This window comes from Oryzias latipes, chromosome 17 (assembly GCF_002234675.1).
Source record: "Oryzias latipes chromosome 17, ASM223467v1".
NCBI lineage: Eukaryota > Metazoa > Chordata > Actinopteri > Beloniformes > Adrianichthyidae > Oryzias > Oryzias latipes.
Window position 1 is genome coordinate 22,911,217 of NC_019875.2, and position 26,095 is coordinate 22,937,311.

At 39.1% G+C, this 26,095-nt stretch overlaps 2 protein-coding genes across 2 annotated transcripts in view; one reads left to right on the plus strand and one right to left on the minus strand.

The window, feature by feature from the left end:
- The window catches only part of LOC101173740 (neurocan core protein), a 38,148-nt gene extending 20,981 nt beyond the window's left edge, over positions 1 to 17,167 (plus strand). The window contains exons 12-20 of the mRNA XM_023965056.1: positions 27 to 1,145; positions 5,255 to 5,371; positions 8,932 to 9,045; positions 11,395 to 11,446; positions 11,598 to 11,704; positions 11,905 to 11,987; positions 13,000 to 13,144; positions 14,680 to 14,862; positions 16,108 to 17,167. Coding sequence (XP_023820824.1) covers positions 27 to 1,145; positions 5,255 to 5,371; positions 8,932 to 9,045; positions 11,395 to 11,446; positions 11,598 to 11,704; positions 11,905 to 11,987; positions 13,000 to 13,144; positions 14,680 to 14,862; positions 16,108 to 16,235 — 2,048 coding nt within the window. The 3' untranslated portion in view covers positions 16,236 to 17,167. The remainder of the gene's footprint in view (positions 1 to 26; positions 1,146 to 5,254; positions 5,372 to 8,931; positions 9,046 to 11,394; positions 11,447 to 11,597; positions 11,705 to 11,904; positions 11,988 to 12,999; positions 13,145 to 14,679; positions 14,863 to 16,107) is intronic.
- A 4,538-nt stretch (positions 17,168 to 21,705) lies between these two features.
- On the minus strand, positions 21,706 to 25,732 carry LOC101173975 (transmembrane 6 superfamily member 2). The gene is made up of 10 exons (XM_004079316.4): positions 25,426 to 25,732; positions 25,073 to 25,176; positions 24,897 to 24,994; positions 24,688 to 24,791; positions 24,530 to 24,612; positions 24,327 to 24,451; positions 23,111 to 23,212; positions 22,930 to 23,022; positions 22,722 to 22,841; positions 21,706 to 22,640 (listed from the first exon to the last, which is right to left on the minus strand). The coding sequence occupies exons 1-10, from the start codon at positions 25,515 to 25,517 to the stop codon at positions 22,431 to 22,433; spliced, it is 1,131 nt and encodes a 376-aa protein (XP_004079364.1). The 5' UTR covers positions 25,518 to 25,732; the 3' UTR covers positions 21,706 to 22,430.
- Between the last annotated feature and the right edge of the window lie 363 nt (positions 25,733 to 26,095).

The following is a 26,095-nucleotide window of genomic DNA, read 5'->3' on the forward strand; positions in this document are numbered from 1 at the left end:
TCTTGCTGTCTTTGTGCCCTCCACAGGCCTGTTTTCTTGGGGGAGTTCATGGTTCAGCAGTCCCTCAAAGGAGGACGTTTCGCCAGTTAGTGAGGAGTCCCCTTCTCAATTGGCATCTACTGTTGCTTCCTCCAGTGATCCTGTAACAACAGTGGCCATCAAAAACTGGGAGAATACACTTAACGTCTCCAGCACAACCCCCGAAATCTTGTTCTCTAGCAAAGAAACTTGGATCAGAGTGGAGCCAGAGACAACCACCCTGCCTGAGCAGAAGAAGGAAACAGTGACCTCCAGGGCCAGTGGCAGAGGAGGAAGAGGAAGAGGGAAGAAGAACAGAGGGGAGGAAAGACAAAGAGGAGATGAGAAGGGGAAAAGACAGGAGAAGGAAAAAACAGAGGATGAAGGGAGTGGAGAAGCTGGTGCAGAAGCGAAGGGGGAGATTCAAGTGTCACGACGACCAGCAGAAACAAGCAAACCAAGAGAAAGATCCAGGGAAAGATCCCGAGATAGGGGTCATAGAAAAGGACAACCTACCACCACAGCTACCACCACTTCCTCTCCAACTACTCTGGAAACCACGCTGATAACTACAACTGGGACAGACATGCCAGAATCCAACAACCAGTCTACTTTAGCTGCATCAGAAAGCTCATCCCAGTCAGTTTCAGACAAGTCATATTCAGTTCTGTCCTCCTCTTATTTCCCATCAACCTCACTATCCGCATCTTCCTCTCAATCAACTCAGTCTGAATCATTTCTAGAATCCCAATCCTTACCCCCTCCACCTTCCTCCTTTCCAGGTACAGAAATGGCTCCATCTACATCCCAGCCATTATCCTTCTCTCCCTCATTGTCTCAATCAATTCCCCCTACACAGACAGAAACATTTGGACTGGTTTCAACTCCTAATGCAGACACACAGGACAATTCCACTAATTCCTTCACGCCTCTTCACCTGGTCCCAGTGGAGAAAGTAGATGTGAACAGCTCTCAGGCTTATCCTCTGTCACTGCCAGGAGCCCCAGAAGAAGAGGAACCTGCTTGGTCCCATGCTGTTGGCTCAGGAGCTCTCTTACCTGTTAATATAGATGAAGAAGCAAGTAGAGGAGGACTGAACGCCAATACCACAACTTTCAGTCCAACAGGTTAGTCTGTTTTTCGATACTGTCAGCATTTTGCTCTTCCCTGTAAATCACACTCATATTTCACAGCATGAGGTTGACATCTGATTAATACGTGATGCTCAGAATGACATGCTGTGAAGAATACAAGCTCAAAACCTTGAAAGAAGACTGGGGCAATCAAACGCAATAGAAAGGTAGAAAAACAGTTCTCTTCTCTACAGAGCATGTCATCTCTGGTTTCCATGGCAACTTGGGTGGAACTAGGATGAACTAAAATCTAAATGTACAATCTTCGCCCATCGTTTGAACCCTCAAGTACCTCAAGATAGAAGTTTTTTTTGCAGCAATGTGGGCAAAATGCAAACACCTACTGTTGTCTCTGATAATAATGCAGAACCTTTGCCACTGGTCCTCTCCAACTCTGGTTGATTTGAACTACAGACAAGGATAAACCAAAAATCAAAGCCATAGCTAAGTACGCCACCTAGGGGAAACATCCTCAATTGGAGTATGTCTACAACGATCCGCTCTGAGTTCCCCTTAAGAATGAAAATGCAGCTTTTATATCCGTAACTTCAATCTTTGAGGAGGTTTGCAATCCTCCAAGCTCAGCTGTATGGTGCCCTTCATAAAATGAATCTGCTGAGTGTAACTAAGGAAGTACAAGCATGAACCAATCCACTAAAAAATGTGGCACGAGAACATTTTTTTTCTAGTAAAACCATTGGTAATAAATCAGATACCACCCAGAGCTTCAGTGATCTTTTCCACTCAACTCAATTCTCCTTCATTTCAGCATCTGCCAGCACCCAAAATGTTGTGCCAAGTTTCTGTTAATCCTGGCACCAAGGGAAAAGCCATTCTCTGTTGATAAGTAGAGTAAAATACAAACTTTAATATTTGGCATTCGTTAAACCTCTAACAGCCAAAACTCAGTATTTCTGTCTTAACTACTTTATAGATGTGGTCAAAGAGAAAAATTTAACAACCACAGATGACTGTATAATTTTTGACAATAGTCGTTTTCGAAAAAGAAAAGTTTCTGTGTGCTCCAAAATTGTTATGTTCCCACTGGGCATGTGATGCCCGTTCTGGAATGAGCGTTTAGAAAACGCGTTAAGCACATGGTGTTTACACCGTACTGTCGCTACCCAATAGTAGCGCATGTCCATCACCTACAGTTTGAGTAGTCTTGGTGAGGAATGTTGAAGCGGAGGAAATCTCACAAATCTTGCTCCAGGCTTTTTCTTTCACAGCTATAATCCGATATATGAAAGACTTGGTGTCATTGCATCCGGGCACAAAAGCAATTATCAATTTCTCCTCCATGATTAATTTTCAAACGTTTGGCCCTCTATTGAATTAAAAAAAGAGTCCCTGGTTGGTCAAAGTTTGACCAACATCCTGTATCGACTCAGGATGAGCATTTTTCACGCCCAAAAATAGTATTAAGAATTTTTGTAGCTACGCAAGAGTTTTGAGCTCAGAAGCACAAAAAACGCATTTACATGTTTACGTATACTTTTGATTGGAAGTGGCCACCTGAACGCAAGTTGCTGAGGGCTGTTTGAATGTTGCTTCAGATTAAACGTCAGTGATCTGTTTAAAGGTGACTGAAAGTTGTACAAGTTAGATAAACTTTCTTTTGCTCTCAAAATTACCCAATCATTACATGAAAGCTGAAAACCCAAAAGAATTCACACTTTATAGATTTTTTATGGAGTAAAAACCCCCCCACTTACTTCAGAAATTGACCTCCCTATTGACCAATCACTGCTAATACTGCTAAAATAAATATTACATGTATTTTTAAGTCACTCAACACAAAGAAAAGCACAAATATACTTGTATATCTGCAAGAATTACGTCTTATTTTATACTTGATTATGGATGAGCTTGATATTGATGGAGAAAAACTATTTTAAGAGGGCTTTTTCATCTTCTCCGACCTAGCCACTGGCTGATTTAATCAAACAATTGAGTGTTTTTTCCCCAGGCAGATGCCCTTTTTTACTCAGTCACAAGCAGAGACTGCATGTTTGCCACCAATCACAGCAGATGATTAGGTCTGCAGCTCTGTATATCTCAAGGAAGCTCCTAGCCTGCCACCTGGTTTACCATTTATTTCTAACTTCGCTGTGTGAATGCATCGGAACCTTTCTATGTTTGAGTATAAAAGCCCCCAAGGCATCATTCTATCACCTATTTCCGTTGTCATTTTTTATTTTTGTCTCCTCTGAAAGCCGCTCATGTCTATGTGGGATGGTGACACCCCCACTAGGTGAGGAGGAATCTGATGGAAAACTGCTGTAAACTGTATCGACATGAAGCTGAGGGAAACCATCAGGGTTACTGGTTATTCCGTATGAGTGTTGATTGATTGACTGTTAGACCTTGGACCCATGCAAGCAGAGGACTATAAACACACAAACACAAGCTGATATCTTTGCTTCACAAACTGCAAAGGTGGATGGATGCACTAGCAGGAGATGGGACTTGAATAATAGCTTTCAGGTTCCATTTCTCTTTCATGTAAGAACTGCAGCTCCAGTTCAATCTTATGTGTTTGGAGCTTCACGGCAGTGGAGGTCAGTCCTCTCTTCGCTGGTTCCCAAGCATTTTAGGAGTCAATTTAATGAGGAGAAAATATATAAACCGGAGATCAACATCGTTCTCACTCATGGCTTTACAAATTCTCTGTCTTCATCCTCACATATAAGTACTTTTGGTTCTATTTAGGGTGGATCCAATAATTTTTTGTTTTCAATTTTTTTTCCTTGAGCCCTCCAGACTTTTCCTCCTAACATCCTTACAAGAAACCTATCGTTGCAGCATTTTTGTCCAGTTTCTGCAAACTTAATAGATGGATTTTGCTGCCTTCTAGCTCATTTTTGCTTGTGCTGGTGGTGTGCAAAGCAGGGGACTGTCCAGTATGTCAGCCCCTTCTGAGGGTATTGATTTTTCTGCACCACTCGCTTTAATGAACGGCAGATCGCACCAGGTTTATCTAACACGCACACACACTTTGGTAAATCTTCTTGTCGAACCAGTTGATATTTCTCTTGACACGCCGTGACCTTGACTAATATAAAAGGTGCAAATGCCCCCGGCTGACTTACGTTACACAAAATGCATGGCTGCTTTTCACGCCTTCCCTACTTCAGCAGAACTGAAAGCTTACATAGACAAGAGAGGCATGAAAGATTCATCACTGAGTTGAGGCTATTGAGAGTGCCTTGGGTCATTCTGATTGAAAAGCCTCAATTTTCTGTCATTTAACTCTTTCTTATCCTGTGCAGCCGCATGATTTTCATTCAGCAGTTAGCAGCATGACACAGTCATGCTAGTTATTAAAGAATTCAATTTCAGGCCTAATCATAGCTGAGGTATTGATTTTTGCTCATCTCACCATGTATGTACAAACACACAAACCTGCACATGTGGGCCATCTGAAACAGACGTTAGTTTCAAGGAACAAAGACCGAGCAAGTCTGGGTTTTCAAAGACCATGAGTTACTATAATGAGCAGTTCGGGGGGGGGGGGGGGGGGGGGGGGGGCATGTGGTAGTGTGTCAATTGATATGGAAATGCATGTTTGTGTAAAGAGACCACACACATGTGAGCACTTAGGGAGCGACATGAGAGGGCAAAGCACTCAGCAGGAGGTCTGCTCATTTTTTGTTGAGGTGGGCTGATGTCTGAAGTTCTCACACTGTTAAATGCAACCAATGGAGGGAGCCGAGGTTTGCTTTCCATATGGTTACCATGACAACTGAGCTGTAAGTGGATGGCAGGGCTGAAACATTGGTTTTGGATCAAACAGGCAGAGGTTGAAGTGAAAATACAAAAGCAGAAGCTGGTCTTTTGGCTGATTTTATTTTTGTTTAAGAGATATATTCATGCATTTTTAGTTTTTGGCATTATTTTAAATAGATCTGATAAAATGTATTGCAAACATTTTGAGCATTACCATGGAGACAATTGTAATGTTAGATGCATGTTACTTAGGGGAAGAATTAATCCTCAGAATCACTAATTGATTCTTTTTTGCACGTTCTCCCCCCCTCTCCCCCCCCACTCATTAAACCCTGCTTACGCCACCCCCCACCCCTGCTGTCTGTCTGTCTCAGTTGAAGTGGATCCCTGCGTGACAAACCCGTGTCTGCATGGAGGAAAGTGCCTTCCTCAAAGAACAGGCTACAGCTGCTACTGCCCACAAGGATTTGCCGGAGAGAACTGTGAGATCGGTGAGGGATGCCTACACACATACGCACTCTCAGAAGGCAAACAAACACAGAGACACTGACATGATGAAGTCACCCGGGGGTCAGACGATTTCCACAGAAGCAAGGTTTTCTAATGGCAAATTGACTGTTCCGAGGCCGTCTTTTCCTTCTCAGAGTGTGGGGGATTAATGGAGGAGAAGGTCAAAGGTTGCTGTCAGATGTTAAATTAGGAAGATGGCTATAGCCCATCTGGGTCAAACAATGCTGTCTTTTATTGGTAGAGTATAAATAAAATTAAACTACACTAGTTTGAGCGGATGTCCAGCACAAAGGTTTTATGGAGCCCTCGTTTTATTTTACACTCAGTTAAACCTCTTGAACAATTAGGATGAACTCAAGCAGTTTGGTTTGGTTAATTAAGTTCCTTTATAGATTTCAATCTGGCTAAGAAGGTGATATAATTTCTATATAGCAAGAGGCTGAATTTGCTTTTGATTGTTAAAGCTCGACTACGATCATATTTTGATGTATTGTAAAAGTGTTCTCAGTGGTGTTAATGATAATTGTGCAATTTTCAGCCAAAAAAATAAAAATATAAAAAGTTGTGGCAGGACTATTGGTGCAGCGTAAGCCGGCCCCCTTTTTCCTCTTGAATATGTTTACACTGTATGCTCTCCTGCTAGCTCACAACATTTTTTCATCTGCTCCTGATTCACTATGATTTGAATGAAGACATGCTGAACAATGCAATTTTGATTTCAATTTTTCTTCATTAAAAATCAACAAGAATATGTTAAAAACACCAAAAACACGACTTTCGTTGAAGTGGGTCTTTAACTGTTTTGCCAATCGGCCATTGCACACTACCATTGCTTAGCTTGATGGAAAACTCTTGCTGGATTAGGACTGTTGAATGGGGTAGAATGAGAGCTTAAAGCAGATAGATTTTTGTCTACAGAGGCTCAGATGTTGCTTTTCCATTCAAACTTTATCAGATCTCTCCACCGGTATTTATTATTTATGTCCATACTTGCGCTGACTGATTAAAACCTAAACTCAAAACAAAAAAAAACAACTACACAGTACAATCAAGATTAGCAGAAAATAAGACATTGATCGCCTTTTTTGGTATAATGAATAAAAAGACAACATTGACTGTTGGCAGCCAACATTAGAAAACAAAAGCTGCTTTTTTTGCTGTCTCAAGGCACTTGTTGCTTCATCTGATTATTCTAAATTTTCTATCAACTGTGTTCTCTGTTTTTCAACTGTTACAGACCCTTTTTTTATAAGACTTTAGAAACTTGTGTGAAAATACCTGCAAAATGTTGACACGTAGCATTAATGAAACTTTTCTTTGAACACAATAATGATTAAATGCGTTTTTTCAAATAAAAGAAATTAAACTAAGTGTAAGAAAAAGAGAGACTGTTAATATCCTTGAAAAAATATTATTTTTACATAAAACCTCCTCTTTCTTGACTTTGGTCCATGTGACTCACACATTTGAATTCTTGAACAGCTTCTGCTCATCAGAAGACACTATGAATGTGTGAAAACAAGACTTATTGCTATAGATTAGAGAGCAATGCATGGATATATGCATTGCTCTCTAATCTATATCCATGTACATGGATTTATTTTATTTTGCATTTCTGTTTTTTTTCTTTCTAATCTTTTGACTCATAATTAAATATTGTGGTGAATTATTTAATAAATAACAATGATGGATAAAATAAGGGTTTCAAAGAAATGTTTTTGTTAAATAATTAACAGTTCACACTTAGTTCACATATTTTCCTCCCAACCAAAGTCCTTCACAGCTTTTTTTTGGTGCTAAAAGTAGAAAAAAAGGAGCAGGCACAGAATCAAACTGACAGCTAGCAGCTGATGGATGTTCGTGCTCCAACACCCTGTGGTGGATTCGGAGAATTTGCATCATTACCTTTCTGGGGAGCTACTTCTCCTCTGCACAATGATACAGCATCATTTTTTTTTATCCCAAACAAAAAGGAACTGCTGTTATACTGAGACGAAAGCAGTTTTTTTCTTGCATCTATGAATTTGCACATCCTAATATATGTTTTATTTGAACTGTACCGTTCTTATGTCTGTTTTTTGTTAAAACTTAAAACCCTAATGAAACCTTTTCTTCTCCACTAGATTCATCAGTTTGACCTTTTTGGATTTACTTAAATCTTTACATTTTTTTGTGAGTTTTTATGTTAGAATGATCTGGACATCCACTTCCACGACAAATAAAGGCAAATGATGCTTTTTTTCTATAACAGATAATGAAATCAGAAAAACCTTGCCTCTGAGAGTTTACTACCAAGATCGTCTTTTATATTTCACAAACACTGAATGATCACAGCTTTTAGGCTGTTTGAACCCCTGCAGGCAAAAAATATTATTTAAATCTCAGATTTTTCCGTACATCGTCCCTAAATAAACAGCCTTTACTTTTTTTTTTCATCCATCTTTAAAGAGCTTAAGTTTTCATGAACCACTAAAGCAAACTCTGCTGCCAGATTAAAGTCAGAGCAAACTTTTGAAGATTTTGAAGTGTCTGCAAGAAGTAAAGTTGGAAAATCTGCCTTCTGAGAGATTCAAGAATAATCTTGTCACACCACTACAAAAGCTGCAGACTTTTCCGACCATGAGTTGTAATTAATATTGACCTATTTTGCTTCCAGCACTTGGTCTGTTGATGAAACGTAAAAAAAGCCTTGATAGAACTAAAGGTCCTTTTAATTTGATCTGCCCAACCCATTTAGCTCGCCGAATTTTCTTGGACCTATATCCACTAAGATGTATGGAAAATACTTTGAAATAACTTTGAGCTTGTAAGCAGCTTTCCTTTCTCACTCTTGCTGTGAGTTTTAATGGATTTCTGCAGTCCTGGGGTGTATTTTGTTATTCCAGCTTCCCAAAAAAATCCACTGCCGTGAAGATTACGTGCCCTCCTTTTACTATGATAGAGTGATACTTATCGATCCCTGCAGAGAAACCTTCCCGTCGGCGGCGGTTTTTGCAGAGTGGTTAGAGAGCGTAGACTGCTGCAGAGCAACAGGCCTGGAGCTAGTTGGACTTCTCTTTCTGCAGAAAGCCTCCCTCAGCGGGGTCAGAGTGTACCAGATTGAACCAAAACATCTGGTCAAGTTCAACTTCTCCACTGACTCATCCAGCCAATTTACACTGTAACTGCATTGAAGGAAAGGCAGAATTCTTTTAAATCTCATATTTGTAAATTAAGACAATTGATAAAATTAGAGAAGTTATTAAAAGAAGAGTTGGGCTACTAACATTTGAGATCCTTTAAAAGAGTCTTCCTGCAAGAGAATTAGGCTAACCAAGTAATAGTGATTGAGCTGTCTGTATTCTCCTCACAACCTGAATTATGATAATGTGCCCACCAACAGGGACACATTTCCATTTTTTAAGCAGGACCAATAACAAACTCATTTTGTGTCAGAATGTGAATTGGAGTTTTTTTTTTTTTTGGTCACTTCAGCAGAATACATTACTTCAATTTGACACCTAATGAGAACTTCAGCTGCCCTTTTTTCTACTCCTCACAGATGTAGATGACTGCCAGTCTGAACCCTGCGAAAATGGAGGGACCTGCGTGGACAAGATTGATTCATTCCTCTGTCTTTGCCTGCCAAGCTATGGAGGAGACACGTGTGAGAAAGGTTAGAAGCAGAGCATTGCAGCCGAGAGATGCTACTTCTTGATCGCATGAAATACAACCAGATTGTTTGTGCATTGGATGAAACCACATAGGCTGAAAAATTGCTTCAGATTGTGAGTCATCTGACTCTTGCTGGTAAATAACTGCTGCTTGCTGTTTCTCAGTGCTGTATGTCATAAAAATATCACACATTGTCACTTTTCGCTGCATCTTTAATGGCGTTTTTTTTTTTTCAAATGTGCTGGGAAAATAACAAATACTGATTAGAGCTGAATGTGTGCACCCCATTGTGTGAACAACAGTAACCAGTGCAAATAATTTTTCTGCCTGTAGCACAGGATAGAAAATATGCTGCACCTTTGTTTGGGCTGTATAACCTTTTTAGGTGCAATTCCCAACATCAAATAATTAACCCAATTAAAAATCAAGAACTTATAGGGTTAGCCTCCTGTGCAGCCAGAGGCACTGGCACCACATTTAGCTGCTTCTGCTGACAGATTGAGGCACATTCTGCATTTTCTTGTGAGGTTTTCATCTTCTTGGTGCAGACAAACATGATGCCTTTCCAAATGAACCTTCCGGAATGCTTCTATTTATATCAGACAATGCGAGCAAACAAACAAAAATCGACACACACTTTGACCGAAAATATATTTTTCTTATTTCTGGGCTTCTGTATGAACCTCTGTGCAGCCAGTCACAGTGCAGACAGGAAGAGGTGGAAGTATTTGAAACTTGAGAAAAAAGGAAAGAATTACACAGGAAAAACAGTTTATTGTGAAAATGACAAAATTATTCTCCTTACGGTGGCGAGTTTCTTTGAAGTCCGACTCTATCTTTTGATCTATTTTAAAAGCGTTCCCAGTAGTCTTTTAGTTATGATTATGCTGTTGTTAGCCAAAGTTAAAAAAACATGTTGTTTTCTAGGACTTTGTTTCTGCAGAGCGGCAGTAGTTCGTTAGAATTTTTTTCTCAGAGTTGTGGGTGAGACAGTTGGTGCAGATTAAGCCAGCTTCCATTTCTCATCATCTTTTTTTTTTTACACTCTCTACTGCTAGCTTACAGCCCATCACACCACCAATCTAACATTAGGGGGTCAAAAAAATGTCAAGCAATTTGGAGCTATCCAGCAATACAGTTTTGGGCCAGAAATCAGTTCAAAGATGAAGAAATGAAGACATACAGGATATGGATCCTGTATGTCAAGCTGATGCATCAGAATGGAGCCAAACAGGAAACTTCAGGCCCACCCAGCGTTTTTCCTACCTCACAAATGTGTTTTTTTTTAAAGCAGCATGGAATCAAAACAATTTGATTAAAAAGATACTTAGAAAATGCAATCTTAAGCTTAATTTTTCTTTATAAATTTCCTCCATCATCAAAAAAAACAACTCAAGAACATGTTAAAAAAAACACCAAAAGCATGGTTTACATTGGAGTGGAGCGTTCAAATTTCGTCTTTTCTAGTGTCTTTTTGAAGGTGTAGGAAACAAAGCCCGTGTCTGGAGCACCTCTGTGTAAAAATAAATGACTTGATGATTATTGATCTATAAGCTATTTCCAAAATCCACTGTGAGACTAGAAAACAGCAAAATACACATCTGATTTCTTGGAAATGTATATAAATTCAAAATAAATACAATAGAGAAATATGGGAAAGCACTGATAGAAAAGAAAATTGAAATAGGGAGACAAGCAACAGTAAAAAATAAATGTTAGAGGGAATAAATGTGAAACTGAGAAATTTTTGACAAAGAAACAAAGCAGGCACATCTAAAGCTCCTCAAATATAGCCTCAGCTAAGCCAGCAGTACTTTGATTCAGCAAGTCTAATATTGAAAAGCTAATCAAAGAGGCATGCAGCAGCAATCAACCCTCAGACATCAGGCTGGGTGCCCATAATTCACCAAAAAACAGGGAGATTTGTCTGCTGAGCTTCTTTCTACTGACATAAACACACGCTCTCATCTATGTGCAGATTCACTGAAACGCTCACACACAAACTGTGGATGCACCACCTGAGTGGTTCCAGCTCTCACCTCCCTCGTTTGTGTATGCTTTATGTTTGCATTAATGAGGATTAATGAATATCTAACCTTTGCAGCTGTAAATGAATGCGCAGGCTTCGATGTTATTAATGAATATCAATAGTGCAAATAGGGGGTTGCATGCGCTGTGAATGGAAAATAAGTATTTAATTGCAATTCATGTATTTAGCTTTTTTAGGATAATGCAGGCACATACATTAATCCTGATTTACCAAATGAGATTAAACGCTTCCTTCTTTCATCTTTCACTGCAATTTAAGGAAGAAGGCATTTAAAATATCATGTCTTCTCCTCCATTATAGATGTTGAAGGTTGTGAGTACGGCTGGAGGAAGTTTCATGGTCACTGCTACAGGTAGGAAAGTTTAGAAATGCTTATTAAAAAAAGCGAAGTGTAGGAACAACCTCTAAATTATTCATGAGTGCTCATAGTTCTACAGCAGCAAGGCAGTTTATTTTGATTATATAATAACAATGCATTCTTATAAGAGCTTTCTCTCACACAGATACTTCAGCCACAGACACACCTGGGAGGATGCAGAGAAAGACTGCAGAGAACACAGTGCTCACCTCAGCAGTGTCCTCTCCAAAAATGAGCAGGAGTTCATCAACGGTACGCAGGATTAGCAATGACTTGTCAAAAATAACCTTGAAGAAAAAAGGGATTCATTTGCTTGAGTACAGCCTGATGTGGAGAGAATAAATCATGAAGAGAAGTTTGAATTTAAACTAAATATATGAAGACATGGAGGCAAACAACATGTCAGCTGGGATGATAACATTGATGTGTGACTGCACTGCTGCTCGTTCCAGGTCTTGGTCATGACAACGCCTGGATTGGTTTAAATGATCGCACAGTAGAGGAAGACTTTCAGTGGACCGATGGCAACGATCTGGTCTGTTTTCTTCTTATCCAAGCATATACTGAAAAAAGCTCTGTTTGATAAAAGTGTGATCATTCATTGATTAAATTAAAAATATGCTTACAAAAGTGATTTAAAAAAAGTTTGAAAGTCTTATTTGAATGTTAGAACCCAAAGAGAAATAGTTATGCTGAGAGGCTGGACTAAAGGTCTGCATTTTTACGGCAGGAGACTCACTGAATGAAAATGTTTTATTTCACTGCGCAAAAGTAATCCCATTTAAAATAACTGATCAATAATGTGTGGGAAGTAGCTCTTTGTCTGTCTTTCAAAGGAATGTTCTTTCTTTTCTTTTAAGCTTAAAGCATGTTTAGATTGATATAGCAGAAGTCTGTATATCCATTTGCATTATTATTTCACTGTCATCTGGTTTCTTTCATAAAGCTTAAATTTGGTGCTTTGTCACCTTCCTTTAGGGGTTGGTTGGAGATTGCAAAGATGTGACATTTAATTCTACTTCAGAAAATATGATAAAGAGATAGATAAATATGTCATTTCTGTTTGACAAGGCTGTTATTAAGCTGACTTTGGAGCACAGCTGCTCCTTCTGCATCACTCCTTCATGTTGAGCACAGAACGAAGGATCAGCCTGAAATGCTGCATTTTGCACATGAAGACTGAAAATAGCAGCTGACTTTGACTAAACAAAATCTGTCAGTGGGCTGAGTAAGTGTGAGTTAGTATATTGATTTTGACTGTTCTGTTGTAAGTTTTGCACCTGTGCTTGGATGTAAACACAACAGTTTGAATAAAAGTGTAATTAATAGCAGAGGGATTTTGTTTTAGTCAAACTTTAAAGAACTTGTGTTCTATTAGTCTAAGATAAAGTCTTTATGTGCAAAATCATATTTTGTCTTCCATTTTTTTGTTGATAAAACAATTTGTGGAGTGCATGTCCCAAAAAGGTCGCTAAATTTTTACAAAACTATTATTATACTGTAGCTGTAAATCCTTTGCTGTTTTGTTTGTGAATGCTGCTGTGCAGGTTTATGAGAACTGGAGGGAGAGCCAGCCAGATAACTTCTTTGCAGGCGGCGAGGACTGCGTGGTGACCATCGCCCACGAGGACGGCAAGTGGAACGATGTCCCCTGCAACTACAATCTACCTTATGTCTGCAAAAAAGGCACAGGTACTGTCACGCTTCTAGAGCCAACAGAAGTCATCATGATAGAGTCACACGATCTTAACTTTTTCTTTGTGTTCCTTGTTTGACAAAGCAAGAAAAAGCCAAAAAATGATCTCATTCGGAGCGACAGTTTGGCTGCATATGTGTGACCATCTGGCCTTGTGTTAGTTATTGGTGTTCATCATTTTCTCTTGTTTTTGCCCTTAGGAAGACTTAATTGTTACCAAAAATTAGTCGTTGGCTAAATGTCAAATGGTTAGTGCAACAGCTGCTCTAGTGTTGACAAACACTTAAGTAAAATTTGTGATTTAATGTAATAGAATCTTTTTTTTTTTTCTTTAGAGAAATAGCAATCCTAATTCGATTTTTTTTCGTATTTAAAGGTGTATTCAGACTGGAAAAATCCTTTGGTACAGACCCAGTCAGCTTAATTAGGTCCTAATTGAGTCCTGAACCTTGCGTTTGGTCTGTATTCAGGACTGCAGTCAAGTGCCCTCTCCTGTTTTGGACCAAAGAAAATAAAAAACATATGACTAAAGATCTCCTCACTCATTGGTCAGGAATTACAAGGCAGGGCAAAGCGACTAGAGGCAGAAACAATTGAAGTCCTGCTCTTTGCAATCCTTGTTGGGATAGTTCATTCAAATTGTATATTTCACTCACCAATTTTGAATGTCTGTTTCAATGTCAGGCTCAACACTTTTTACTCGCTTTTTTGGTCCGTGCCACCTAAAGAGACACAGAAAAGCATTTAATAGGAATTTTCAGCTGTGTCAAAATAAATGTTCTTTTAGTAGGGAGTTGGACCATTTTTTCCTCTTTGATAACGCGACAATCGTTGCTTAACATATGTCTGTGGCTCATTGGTTGCTATATTCCTACTTTGTTTATATCATGTGACCAGCCACAGTGGCCGTTTTGGTCCAATTGTTTGGATTGTATTCAGACTGAGGAATTTCAAAGCTCAGTCCGATTGGAAACGAACCGAGACCACTTCCAAAGATGGGTCAGAGAGTGGTTCCTGGTTTCAGGCCAGGGTCCGCTTGGGTGTATTCAGACTGAAAATGTGTTCTGGATTATTGGGGGAAATGAACTCTGGTTCACTTTACGTGGACCAAATGTTTCCAGTTTGAATACACCCTAAGTCAGTGGACTGATCCACCCCCATCCAGGGGATATTCAGACTGACCAAAAGTCATCCTGAAGTCTTTTCTCTCTGACATCCCTGTAAATGCAGCGAGGGCTTATGGGATAGCAGGAAAACATACAGAAAACACTCAGAGGCTCTAGGAGTAAGAATGGGATGAAGGGTTTCTGTTTACGTGGCTGTTGTCCTTGTTTAAAAAAAATATCCCCCCTCTGCTTCAAAACGCCTCCATCCATCAGAAACAGCAGCAAGTCTGCCATCTTCAGGCAACACGTTGGCTAAAGTCTTCATACTCAATATTAAACAGTATTATTGGCTTTTTTTTATTGAGCTTGACTTTGTTAGAAGCTTATTTATTTGAGTTCTGTTGTTGTTTCGAATGATCTTGCAGTGTTGTGCGGAACCCCTCCAGCAGTGGAGAATGCTCACTTGATAGGCCGGAGGAGATCCCACTATGACATCCATTCAGTGGTGCGTTACCAGTGCTCTGAAGGGTTCTTTCAGCGCCACATCCCCACTGTTCGATGCCGGGCCGACGGAAGCTGGGAAAGACCCAGAATCATCTGCACAAAGTGTAAGTGGGCAACTTCACAACTTTGATTTAAAGGCTTAATGAAAAATCGTTCTAGTGTTTGCAGTGTACAATCAAGCTTTATTGTTTTGCAGAATGTCTAAAAGCAATGCAACTTCTAGGATCAGTAGGAGTGGCACAAAACCATTAAAAAAACATTTTTTTCCTTAAAGAAGTCCACATTTCCCATCTGTACTTCTAACTCTACCTCAAAATTTCCACATGAATCTATAAGATTCTGTAAAAAATATGCGGCGTAGGATTAGAGGTCCTCCTACAGCCCAGATTTTGTCCTTGTTCAGGCAGATGCCTCTGTGTGGGTTTGTAAAATGCCTTTTTTCTTGACCCTTTTAAGGTTCTTTGCTCTGAATTTAGAATATATAACTTTACGTTTTTATATTCATCCAGCAAAATACCACAATAGATCTTAGAGCAATGTTCTAAGTTATATGTAATCAGTTACATTTACTTAAAAACCCACTCTTAACATCTTCTGAGCTGTTTTCAAAGCCTTCCCAGTGGTCTTTTACTTATGATTACGCTTGTTTCAGTTAAAATAGAATAAAAAGCTGTCATTTTCTAGGACACATTTACTGCAGAGCAGCAGTAGTTCATAAGATATTTGCCTATGAGTTGTGGGCAGAAATGGGTGCGGCGCAGCTCCACCCCCTCTTCCCCTTCGTGTTGCTGAGAACTTGGGATAGGAATGTTGTGGCCCGTCCAACATATTTTCTACATCACAAATAAACTCTTTTTCAAACGGCGACTTTTGTCTGCTCCTGATTCACAACAATTTGAATAAAGAAATACTCACAAATGCAAATGTGAGCTTATTTTTCTTTCTATATTTCCTCCCTCAACAAAAAAAGACACAAAAACAGAATTTTCCTAGGAGTGGTTCTTTAAACAACTGTTATCTTCATAGTACTGTACTTCCTATACTGCAAAGAATCTTTTTACAGAGTATTTCAGTAATGCAATCCAGTAATGTCCCAGCACCATACTTTTTACTACATGCACATTTTTCTTTCTGCATGATTCTACAGAATTTCAACATACATCAGATATTTTGTGCAATCAGTACTTACATGGTTAAGTATAAAACTCATACAGTCTAAAGTAATTACTATTTTTACCTGAGTAGAGTTTTTTGGCTGCTCTACCTACACCTGTCGGAGATTTTACTCCTGTAATTGGGGCAGCGGTAACACATTTCCACTTCACAAAGCATTTCTTTAACTTCTGCAGCTCGACGTTCTCATCGGTACCGGCGCCATCACCACAATCAGCACCACGATCACCGCAGGAACAGGAGACACGGAAGGGAGGGCAACAAAGCCAGAGGGGACGGCCACAGCTACTACAGAACCAAATAATACAATGCCAACCAGAACCCCTGAAGACAGACAGTAGTTCATATCACTCCTATCTCTTCTCATGCCTCTCTCTATACTCTATGCTTAGCTTTATTCCTGCTGATTTAACAAAAATCTTTAAACTTGCAGCTGATCCTTAGGTTTTGTTGTTTTAACCTCCTTTAACCGAGGTCCATGTGAACACTTATTCTCTTGTCACTCTTCCTAAAGTCTCCGTAGAGTCTCCACAAGTATAGCAAACTGTAACCTTTTCTTGGTCTGTACTGACAGCAGTGTGGAGGCACCAGTGACTGTATGCATGTCAGACTGTAAACTTCACCCTAACCCCAGCTCTGGATGGCGGGGAAAAGAAGTGTTTGTGTGTGTGTACCGTGGATTTTTTCATAGAGCGTTTGAGTAGCTGCTCTGTTTTCTTCTACTGACAACATTTTGTTTTAATACTTTCTGTTTTTGTGATTTTACTATTTATTATGAATCATTTGCTAGTGAGCATGTGTTTTTGTTTGTTTTTACTCACACTCAAGAGAGCCAGTGTCATTTTTCTACAATCCAAAAGTCAATCAGTAACACAGTGAACCATTTCTTTCTCTCTAATACTTTTTTTGTAAATACTGTGATGTGTTTTGCTGGCTGATGCCAGATCAAGAGACGGACCTTATCCTTTAAAATAAACCATCTACGAACCTGTTATCATAGATTAAGAGAGTGGAGTAATAAGATACTTACTAGAGATAAATGCTTGATTGTATCAGATTTGCTTAACATGTTCAACCTTTGCACGGCTGTACTTACATGATAGTAGGATGTCACCTTTGTTTGTCTTTGGTCCTTTTGATATTCGATCAGTCATTCCCCTTTCTTTGGTGTTCTTGTGACTTTTTGTCCTGTTGTTGTATTCCGTTCTTAATAAAGTGAATTTAAAAGAATGGGAACAACTGTTTGTTTTATTTTCTGTGTAGCTGATGCAATATCTGCAATACCTCAGATCCAGATCCTCTTTATGTTTTAGTTACAAGATAACTGCAGCAGATTTCTTTTCTGCCCTATAATGGTTCCACAGCTTAATGACACTGATAGGAAGGTTGAAGCTAATGCTAACACATTGTACCAATAGCATTAAGTTCTTTCAACAGTTTCTTGCTAAATGCATATACTCCCATTGAATGTTGAATTTGATTCTCTTCTATTTATAAACTAGACCGACTTCTTTGTTTGCTCTACTCAGATTTAAAAAAAGACTGCAATACATTTACAGTTTTCCTTCTTGAACTTTAAGATAACCCAAAGCAAATGCAAAACACTTTTATTCATCAAAAAAAGAAAATAAAAAATGAAACTAGACTCCCTCTTGCAGAGCAAGAAGAGATAAAGCAGAGTTTCTTCATCACACAAGATGAAGATTGGGGCTTCAAAGCTTTGCAAAGACCAGTTTCTGAGCAGATGAAAGTGTCTGCAGCCCTCAGAAGGTGGAAGATTCCACAGGGTTACCTTGTTGTTTTTTTTGTAGAAAAATCAATGAGAAAACCCCCAAAAATGGAAGGAGACCACAAATGTAAGCTTCATATCCATCTTTTCAGCTGGACTCATTTTGTCAGGTCAACCCTTTTACCTAATGGGACACCTTTTGCTGGCGGCAGTCGCTCCACCCAAGTCAATACAGCTGATCAGCCAGTCTGGTTTTTAAGAACTGTCACAGATTTAATCTGGTGGCTATACAGACCTTTTCTGTAGGGCACAGGACTCTGACCTTTAACGTTTTTTTGTGTCAGCCCCATGTTTACACTGTTATTTATTAATGAATGAAATATAATCTAAATACTATCCATTTATGTAAAAAATTGGGCTGTACCATATCACCACAAAGTTAGCTGAGTCTTGGTATTGATTTGTCAGCCATGTATTACAGTTTTCTCAATTGCTAAAGGTCCATTCTCCAAACCAGTCGATCAACTGCTTTAATTCTTTTTATTGAAAAAAATCAGTCTGTCATCTAAACCTGAAACATAATTTGCAGTTAACACACAATTTCGAAAAACTCTAATCTACTCTTTGAAGAACACATGACACATTCTCATTTTTAAAGACCAGTTGGCATTCACATCACACAAAAATGCAAAAAGTTAACACAAATTGCCAAAACTCAAACTCTGTTCCAACATAGCAGTCACCATCAACCCACAACTGATCAAACCTGAAGACACTTGTTGCAAAGCAACTGCAGTGAATATAGTGACAGTTTTAGAACAACTTAGCAGCTTTTCAAAAGTGGATAACAGAGCAAGACCAACACCAAGACCTGAGCCTGCACCCAAGACCTGGTTCCAAACAGAAGACAAGAATTTCTGATGAGATTCAGGCCATAGTTATTGACAATATATTGGTTTGTGTTATTACCATGAGGAACCCCGGTTTAAATGTCAACCCTAAATTAGAGACACTTTTCTTGAAAGCTGCTCTACTTTTCTCTAAACGGGTCTCTAAATGCTCTAAAACTGTGAACACAAAACCCAGTTTTCAAACTAAAATCACAAAACCTCAGATTCTTCTTGGAATACAAAAATCTCTCACCTCAAAACAGTTCAATCTGTGCTCAAAAATGAACTTTGTTTTGAAATCATGTCCCGAGTCAGTCAAACTTAAAAAATGCAACATTGAACAGTAACTACACACTACGTAGAAAAATAGACAACACAATGTTCATGACATTAAGATGGAGAAAACATTTTTTTGTTGTTGACTGTAGGCTAAATGCATGTTGCAGAAAACCTGTGCATTTAGGACAGAAATCTTGTGCAATTGCACGTAGCACTTGAAAAAGCACAGAAGCGCTTGTTACTTGTGCAAAAGTAAATATAAAGTACAAACATATACAAATAAGTGCATTAATCAGCCACAGCCTCATGTCTCTGTACTGGGTCAGACCACAGGACTTCATTCACATCACAGGCCACATTTTGCCTGGCCAGGCAACAGGGGAAAAAACACTGAACGTCGTATTTAGGCGTATCATGCCTCCACACCTAAGATACCACAGGCAAGTTCCATGGCTTCCAGGAGATTTACCCGGGTGTAAGATTGGCATTTACATACCTTCCACTCCACCACCACCGTGAGAAGAATTCCTCAATAGGGTTTAGGATATGGTGGAAGCCAAAGATTGATAAAACCTTGGTTCATACTGAACCACTCTGTAACCTGGAGGGCTCTGCGAAAACTCACATTGTCCCAAAAAACAACATGGATGGCATGCTCATCATGCTGCCCTAACAGAGCATCTTGCATTCAGGACATTTAGGACAATGAGGAGCGGGTGAGTGTTGTGGGGCCCCAGGTTGGCATGATGGTGGACAACCCCATGATTGCTTATAATACAGCACATAATGCAGCTTTTAAATCATTTTGAAAATCGTGTTTGGTGTTTTGCTGTGTTGTGTTTGCTGTGTGTGTAGCTTTTGACAACAGAGTCTTCATTTTGACCTCAAAGTGAGCTTAAGTATTTTGTATAATTAACCAATATTTTGAAAATTGTGTTCGATGTTTGGTTAAATTGGTCTAAAGCTTCAGAAAATGTGTTTTATGAATTGGGAAAAACTGTCATATACTTTAATACCAGCTGTAAAATACTAACCACTACTTTTGAACTCCTTTTTCTGTTGTTTAACAATCATTACTTTCCAATTGCTTTCTTTCAAAGCTTCATCAATTATGTATTTGTGAACTTTTTATTTCCAACAGTTGTGAAGAGCTTTCATTTGGTTTAATCTTTGTTGTCACTTGGTTTACCTTCTGGTAACGATTTCTTTGCTCTGTGCAGACGCTGTATTGACTTTGGCAACTAAGTCAGGAATCAATAAAAAAATCTAAATGCAAAAAGAATGTTAGTTTGAATATTCGGCCCATTATTTTTTGCATTTGTTTTTACTAGAAGTGTTTTTGGCAATAAATATTAAAAAAACGACCCCTCAGAATTACTAAAAAGATGTATGGTGTATTGTGTCACAAAAGGTGCAGAAGTTTAATATGGAAATAATTAATTTAACATAATAATTCAGTTTTGCCTCATTTAACTTGGTAAGTTTGATGTTCATTCATTCCCATGCGTTCACACATGTTTTTTGAATTAAAATGAGATTCCAGGTCTTTTTTTTTTTTTGTGAGGGGAAAAGTCGTCTCACCTTGATTTTTTTTTTCTTAAAATTTATTTAGATTTTAATTCATGGATAAGGGGTTTAATTTAGCAGAAACAGAACACGGAGGATAAAGACTAAAAGATTCATTTTCCTCTGGATCCTCCAGGTGTTTTTGCTCTCACTACCATCTGAATAAAACATTAGTTGGAGAGATGGGGACAGGCTGGTGACATCCTTGCATAAGATCTGAGCCAACATGCTGCATCTAAGCACAGCGATCCTGACAATGATGTTTCATCTTAAAAAAATCAGGTGGACGCTCTGCGTGTACGCAGTAAAACTGCATCTAATCATGGCTGCATGGCAAAAATGTCAAATCTGGTACAGTTTTGTTTTCCTTGTCTGTTATGCTAATTCTGCACTTGCCAAATGGAAATGTATCAACTCCAGAATGTGTAAACACAGGGAAATGTGCTAAAATGAATAGTATAATTAAAGTAATAAATAACTCAAAATGAGGACATTAAAGTTTGTTGTGACATCCTCATTTTGGCTAAAAATGTAACTGCTGCTTCAATCGTTGATCAGATCTGAAGGAAAAGGACGTTTTCTATTACAAGAACATTATCATAATGCATGTCAAGCTGAACTTTACAAGATTTTTCTATCATCGTATTTCATCTTAATCTCCCAAAAATGACATGTTGGCAGAACAGTATGTTTAGTGCATATTAATAACAATTAGAAATTGTTAAAAACAATCTAGATTATTTTCTTTAAGGAATGGAGGGAAGGCGGTTCACAGTTTGATAACAATAAGTCCAAAAAAAATGAAGAAATATAAGAAGACACAGGGAATTAGCCTGATCTGCAGGCCAGTAAGCAACAAAACAAGTTATTATTACTTCACTTTAAAAGAAAAAAAGCTTTTACAGAAACAAAAACAGTCAAAAGTGTCTTTTTCTTAAATATCTTGTTGCCTCTTTTATGTTGAAAGGGTGAACTTCGGTTACCCCAAAGAGGGTTTTGATCTAACAGCAGATCGGTAAGTGAATCACAGATGAAATGTTTGAGCCGTGGACCTCTGACCAGCGCGTCACGCGATAGTTTGTGTGGCTGCAGCCTGCGACAGCTCACCTAAATCCAGGGTTCAACTCTTATCAGCGACTGCAGCTCTGCACACCACTCAACACTCCACACGGGAACAATACTGAGCACCAGAGACACTGTGCTACTGAACTAGTACACAGTTCAGATAAATGATTTGAATTAAAAGGCACAGATGGACATTAGCTAAAGGCTTGTCTGAATCTCAAATCAAATCAAATCAAAAGTACACCTGTTTTTTACACAGCAATAATTTATTTAAAATGCACAAAACCTGCAATCCAGAAGAACATTAGGAAAAGAAAGATTTGTTTATTGGGGAAAAAACACAGTGCGGCAAAAGTGTCTTTTGTGAACTCTATTTCAACCTAAATATTTGTTTTTTTAATAGTTTCATCAAAATAATATTAAAAAAACTGAAATACACATGCATTTTGAGTATGAAGATCTTTTTCAGTGTTTGAGTAAATCCCCTTTTTTTCAGCAGCAAAAGTAAACATTTCAAGCTTCTTCTTAACTTATTTTAAACTTACATTTTATGCTGCATTTCAGATTTTTTGCGGCTAATTATAACGAAAAGCTGGAGTTGCGATTTGACATCCTGCTTGGAAAGACCTCCCCTCCTTGAGTGGTGCATTGATGACCTATATGATTAAGGTTACATTTCAAAGTTTGTGAAGTCACCAAGTACATAGTTGCATGAGTCACCTGAAAAAAGATCTGATCTCGGTCCTCGCTTCCACAGGCTTCTTATCAGGGTCCAACAGTCCATGCAAGGAGTGCCGCGTGGGGTGGCCGGTTTCAAGCCACCGAGTTACAGAGCAACGCTTTCAGATTTCCTCTGGGCTTTTGGAAAAAAAGTATTTGATGCAGTCTGTGCTGCAAAAGCCATTCCCAGAAAACAATGGCCCTGTGACAGCATGACGTATTCCTCGGCAGCCGGCGGCTGGTGTGTGGTCTAGTTTGTCTTCTTCTTATTACTGGTCTGTCCTTTGGGAACGGGTTTCATAAAATAGGCTGGGTTGGTGTGGCAGCGAAGGGCCAGAAGAACTGGTGCAACAGCGAGCAGCACATTCAGCATCAGAACAGGCCACCGTTTGTCTGCTGGGACTCTGTACGTGAAGGGAGTGCGGGAGTGGAGGGAGCCTCCAATGTGGCACCACTGGGTCTGGGGAGAACAGGAGAGAAGGTCACACAAGGCCCTCATTCTACTTTTTATGAAACAAAGATAGCAGTGGGGAATAAAAACCTGAGCTACTGCTCCAGCAAGGAAGATGGTCCAGTCCAATATCCAGCTGCATCCTGGCATCGTCAGACCATAGATGAGGATGACAAGCAGGGGCACAACATAGAAAAAATACACCAGCATCTAAGGGGAAGCACAGAAAAAAGAAATATGACGACTTTAAAGTATTCAAGAAAACATCAATTCCAGAATAAAGTTTCTCTTGACTGACCGTAACCTTGGGAAAGCCCACGGGGTCTTTGAGGTACGGCTCATACTGATAGATGTATGTGAAACAGGCGTCCATGGGACAGTCCAGCACCACCTGTGAAAGAGCAAACAAGTGCTCAAACATGGCGTCAGGTCACCCAGAGTTCATTCACTCTGAACAAAACCCATGATGTTTCACTTACAAGGGCTCTGAAAACACAGAAGGCCATGACTCCCAGCAGAAACAGAGATAGAAGCAGGTCGACAGGTCGAGACAGAAGATGTTTCTTCTGCTCTTCAGCAACCTGTTCACAGTACAAGAATATCGATGAAAGCTGCTATTTTATAAACATTCTGGACTCATGTTTATGTGTTTGTGCGTCATTTGACTTAAGTTTACTGCACATAGTTGAGGTTATCTAAACTCCAACCTCTTTAATCAAATTTAAAAAGAAAAAGACAAATACAGAAAACTAATCCAAATCTGTGTGGACTGATGCAAGTGGAACAATAAATGAAATCATTGCAGGAACAACTAAAGAACTGGTGGTGGACTTCCACAAGCACTCTTACTCTGCATTATTTCTCGGTCAGGTGAAGGAGATTTAGAGTGGATTCTTGGACGGGGGTGTTCACCTCAACAACAAACTAGGCTGATTGCACAACACGGATGCTCTGTATGAAAAAGCTGTGCAGATTGTTTCTGCTGAGGAGATCTTTATGAGTGCAGAGACATCTTTGGTGGAATAATCTTTTATGGAGTGGTCTGCTGGTGCAGAAGCATCTCAATAGCAGAGGGGAGGAGACTGGAGAACCTGGTCAGAAAAGCCAACTCTGTTTGGAGATCGCTCTTGACTCTAGAAGAGTCTGGAGGAGATGGAGAATGATGCCCACCCCTTATGTGACATAGTGTTACCACTAAGCAGCTTGTTCAGTGTCAGACGGAGAGACATCTTAAGTAATTTTTTCCTACTGCTTTAAAACAAATACATTTACAGAGAGAAACCAGAGTTTCTCTCTGTAAATGTATTAATTACGGTCATTATTGTTACCACCATTCATTTAAAATAGTTTCTAACTTGTGCAATACTGGAGACCTATGGTAGAATGACTTAATTCCTTCTCCCTGTATGATAATGTAAATGTCTGGCATTTTACATTTTTATTTTTGCATACTAGGTTTTTTTTTTAATATTTTTTGAGACTGTACAAATAAAAAGTCTATTATATCTTAAACCTTTTTTTTAATTTGCTTAAAATTTATTTTTTTTAGAAATCATTTCAGAAATCAATAGTTCTGCACATTCAAGGGGTTAATTAAGAAAAATTTTCAGAAATATTAAATGTATCTCTTTTTTACCCCAATTAAGATGTCTTTTAGATTCCACTCTGGCAGAGATCATAGCTTCTGAAAGTTACCTTGTCTGCTGGGATGACTGGCATCACCCTCGGTGTGCGAAACAGCACAAATGCTGCCCAGAAAGGCACCAAAAAGAAAGGAAGGTTCCTCCAAAAGGCTGGCCGAATGTTAGAACCATGCTTACCTGAACACATGAGAACACAGTAAATACAGTACATGTAAAGTATTGTGGTTAAAAGGTTTATGGGTGCAGAACACTCACCGATCACCACTCCTGGAATGTGAATAATTTGATGGCCGATGGAGGAACCCGCCCACAACAAACCCAGGCTTCGGTAGGACTTCCTATAACGGCATAACGTAAAAGGTCACACTCAAGTCCCTGCTGAGACAGGCCGACAGTTTTACCCAGCAACTTACCCTGCAAACATGCGGTGGATGATTGTAAGGAAGATGGTGAAGTGCACAACCCCTTCCCAATAGCACATCATCACAGCATAGGCAGTGCTGAGATGAGGCTCACCCTGAAAAAGATCTTCACACAATCAGTTGATGCGTCATAAAAACAAACAAAAAAAAACACTTCAGAGAAATAAAAAGCGGAATGAAAGGTGCTCTCAGCATCTGACCATCCTCAGGTAGAAGTCCATGAAGCCAGAGATGAAGCCGTCCTGCTGTAAAGCATTGGTCAAGCCCACCATGCAGGTGAAGGAAAACTCTGCAAACACTTCACAAATATAAAAGCACTGTCAATTTTTTTTACCATGTTGGTGCAGGTCATTTACATTAAAAAGTCTATCTGTACCGTAGAACAAGGGGGTCACTTTTTTGTTGTGTCTCACTGTGAGGTGGAGGAGCAGAAGAACGGAGCCCAGGATGACCACTCCTGTTCCCAGGATGAGAAAAGGTCTGTGGTTTCAGAAAATTTAAGTTTATTTACCAAAAATAAACTATTAAGACAACTTTTTTATTCCACGCTGCACCAGAGAACATTTCAATGTAAATATTTTCTACAGCAATTCTTAGATGATCTGTAACCATTTAACCACAAACATATAAACAGTGCAGATGAAGCCTGCACATTGAATTAACAGTTTCAACTTTAAATCTTCCACGCTGCAATTTTTTTAAGGCTCCACCAATACAGAAATCACTTACTTCTGAATCCCGGGTAAGTTGTTCATTGTGAACAAAACTCCAGGAGCCAGCAGTGACAGCACAAACACGATCACCACCTCTGGGGGCCTCATCCTTGCAGTAATGAGTTTGAAATCCCAGGTGATTTAAAAATAAAAAATAAGAAAAGATCCCTATTCACCTCGTTTTTAGGAAGGGAAAAGAGACATGCCAATGGGGAGAGCTCTCTCTGAAGCCTCCGAGGGGAAGGAAAGAGTTTAAAGGAGTGTCACCCACTGCCTTTTGAGCTGTGATGAAGCAACGGTAATCCTACAACACGCCAGCTATCTGTAGTAGGTTTCAAAGTTTAACTGAGGGCTCTTTGCTTCTTCCTCTCACACGCAGGTTAAAGGCCTTGTTGCTCTTTGCTGCCTCTTTCAGGCAAAGTTAAAGTCAGAGTAATAAAACATAATCTGTCAGATCAAAAATAAACCACGTTTGGCATTTTTTCTAATCTCCCCTGATATCATTATCTTAAAAATAGTACTTTAATTTTGTTTATTTGATATTTCTTGTTTTATAGGTCACTTCTGTTCTGTTTCATGTTACTTCCCTTTCTATTGTAAAAATTTAAAATAGGCTTAAAACAAAATATTATCCGGAAAAGTGCAGATAAATGTCATAATTATTATTATAATTATTATTATTATTA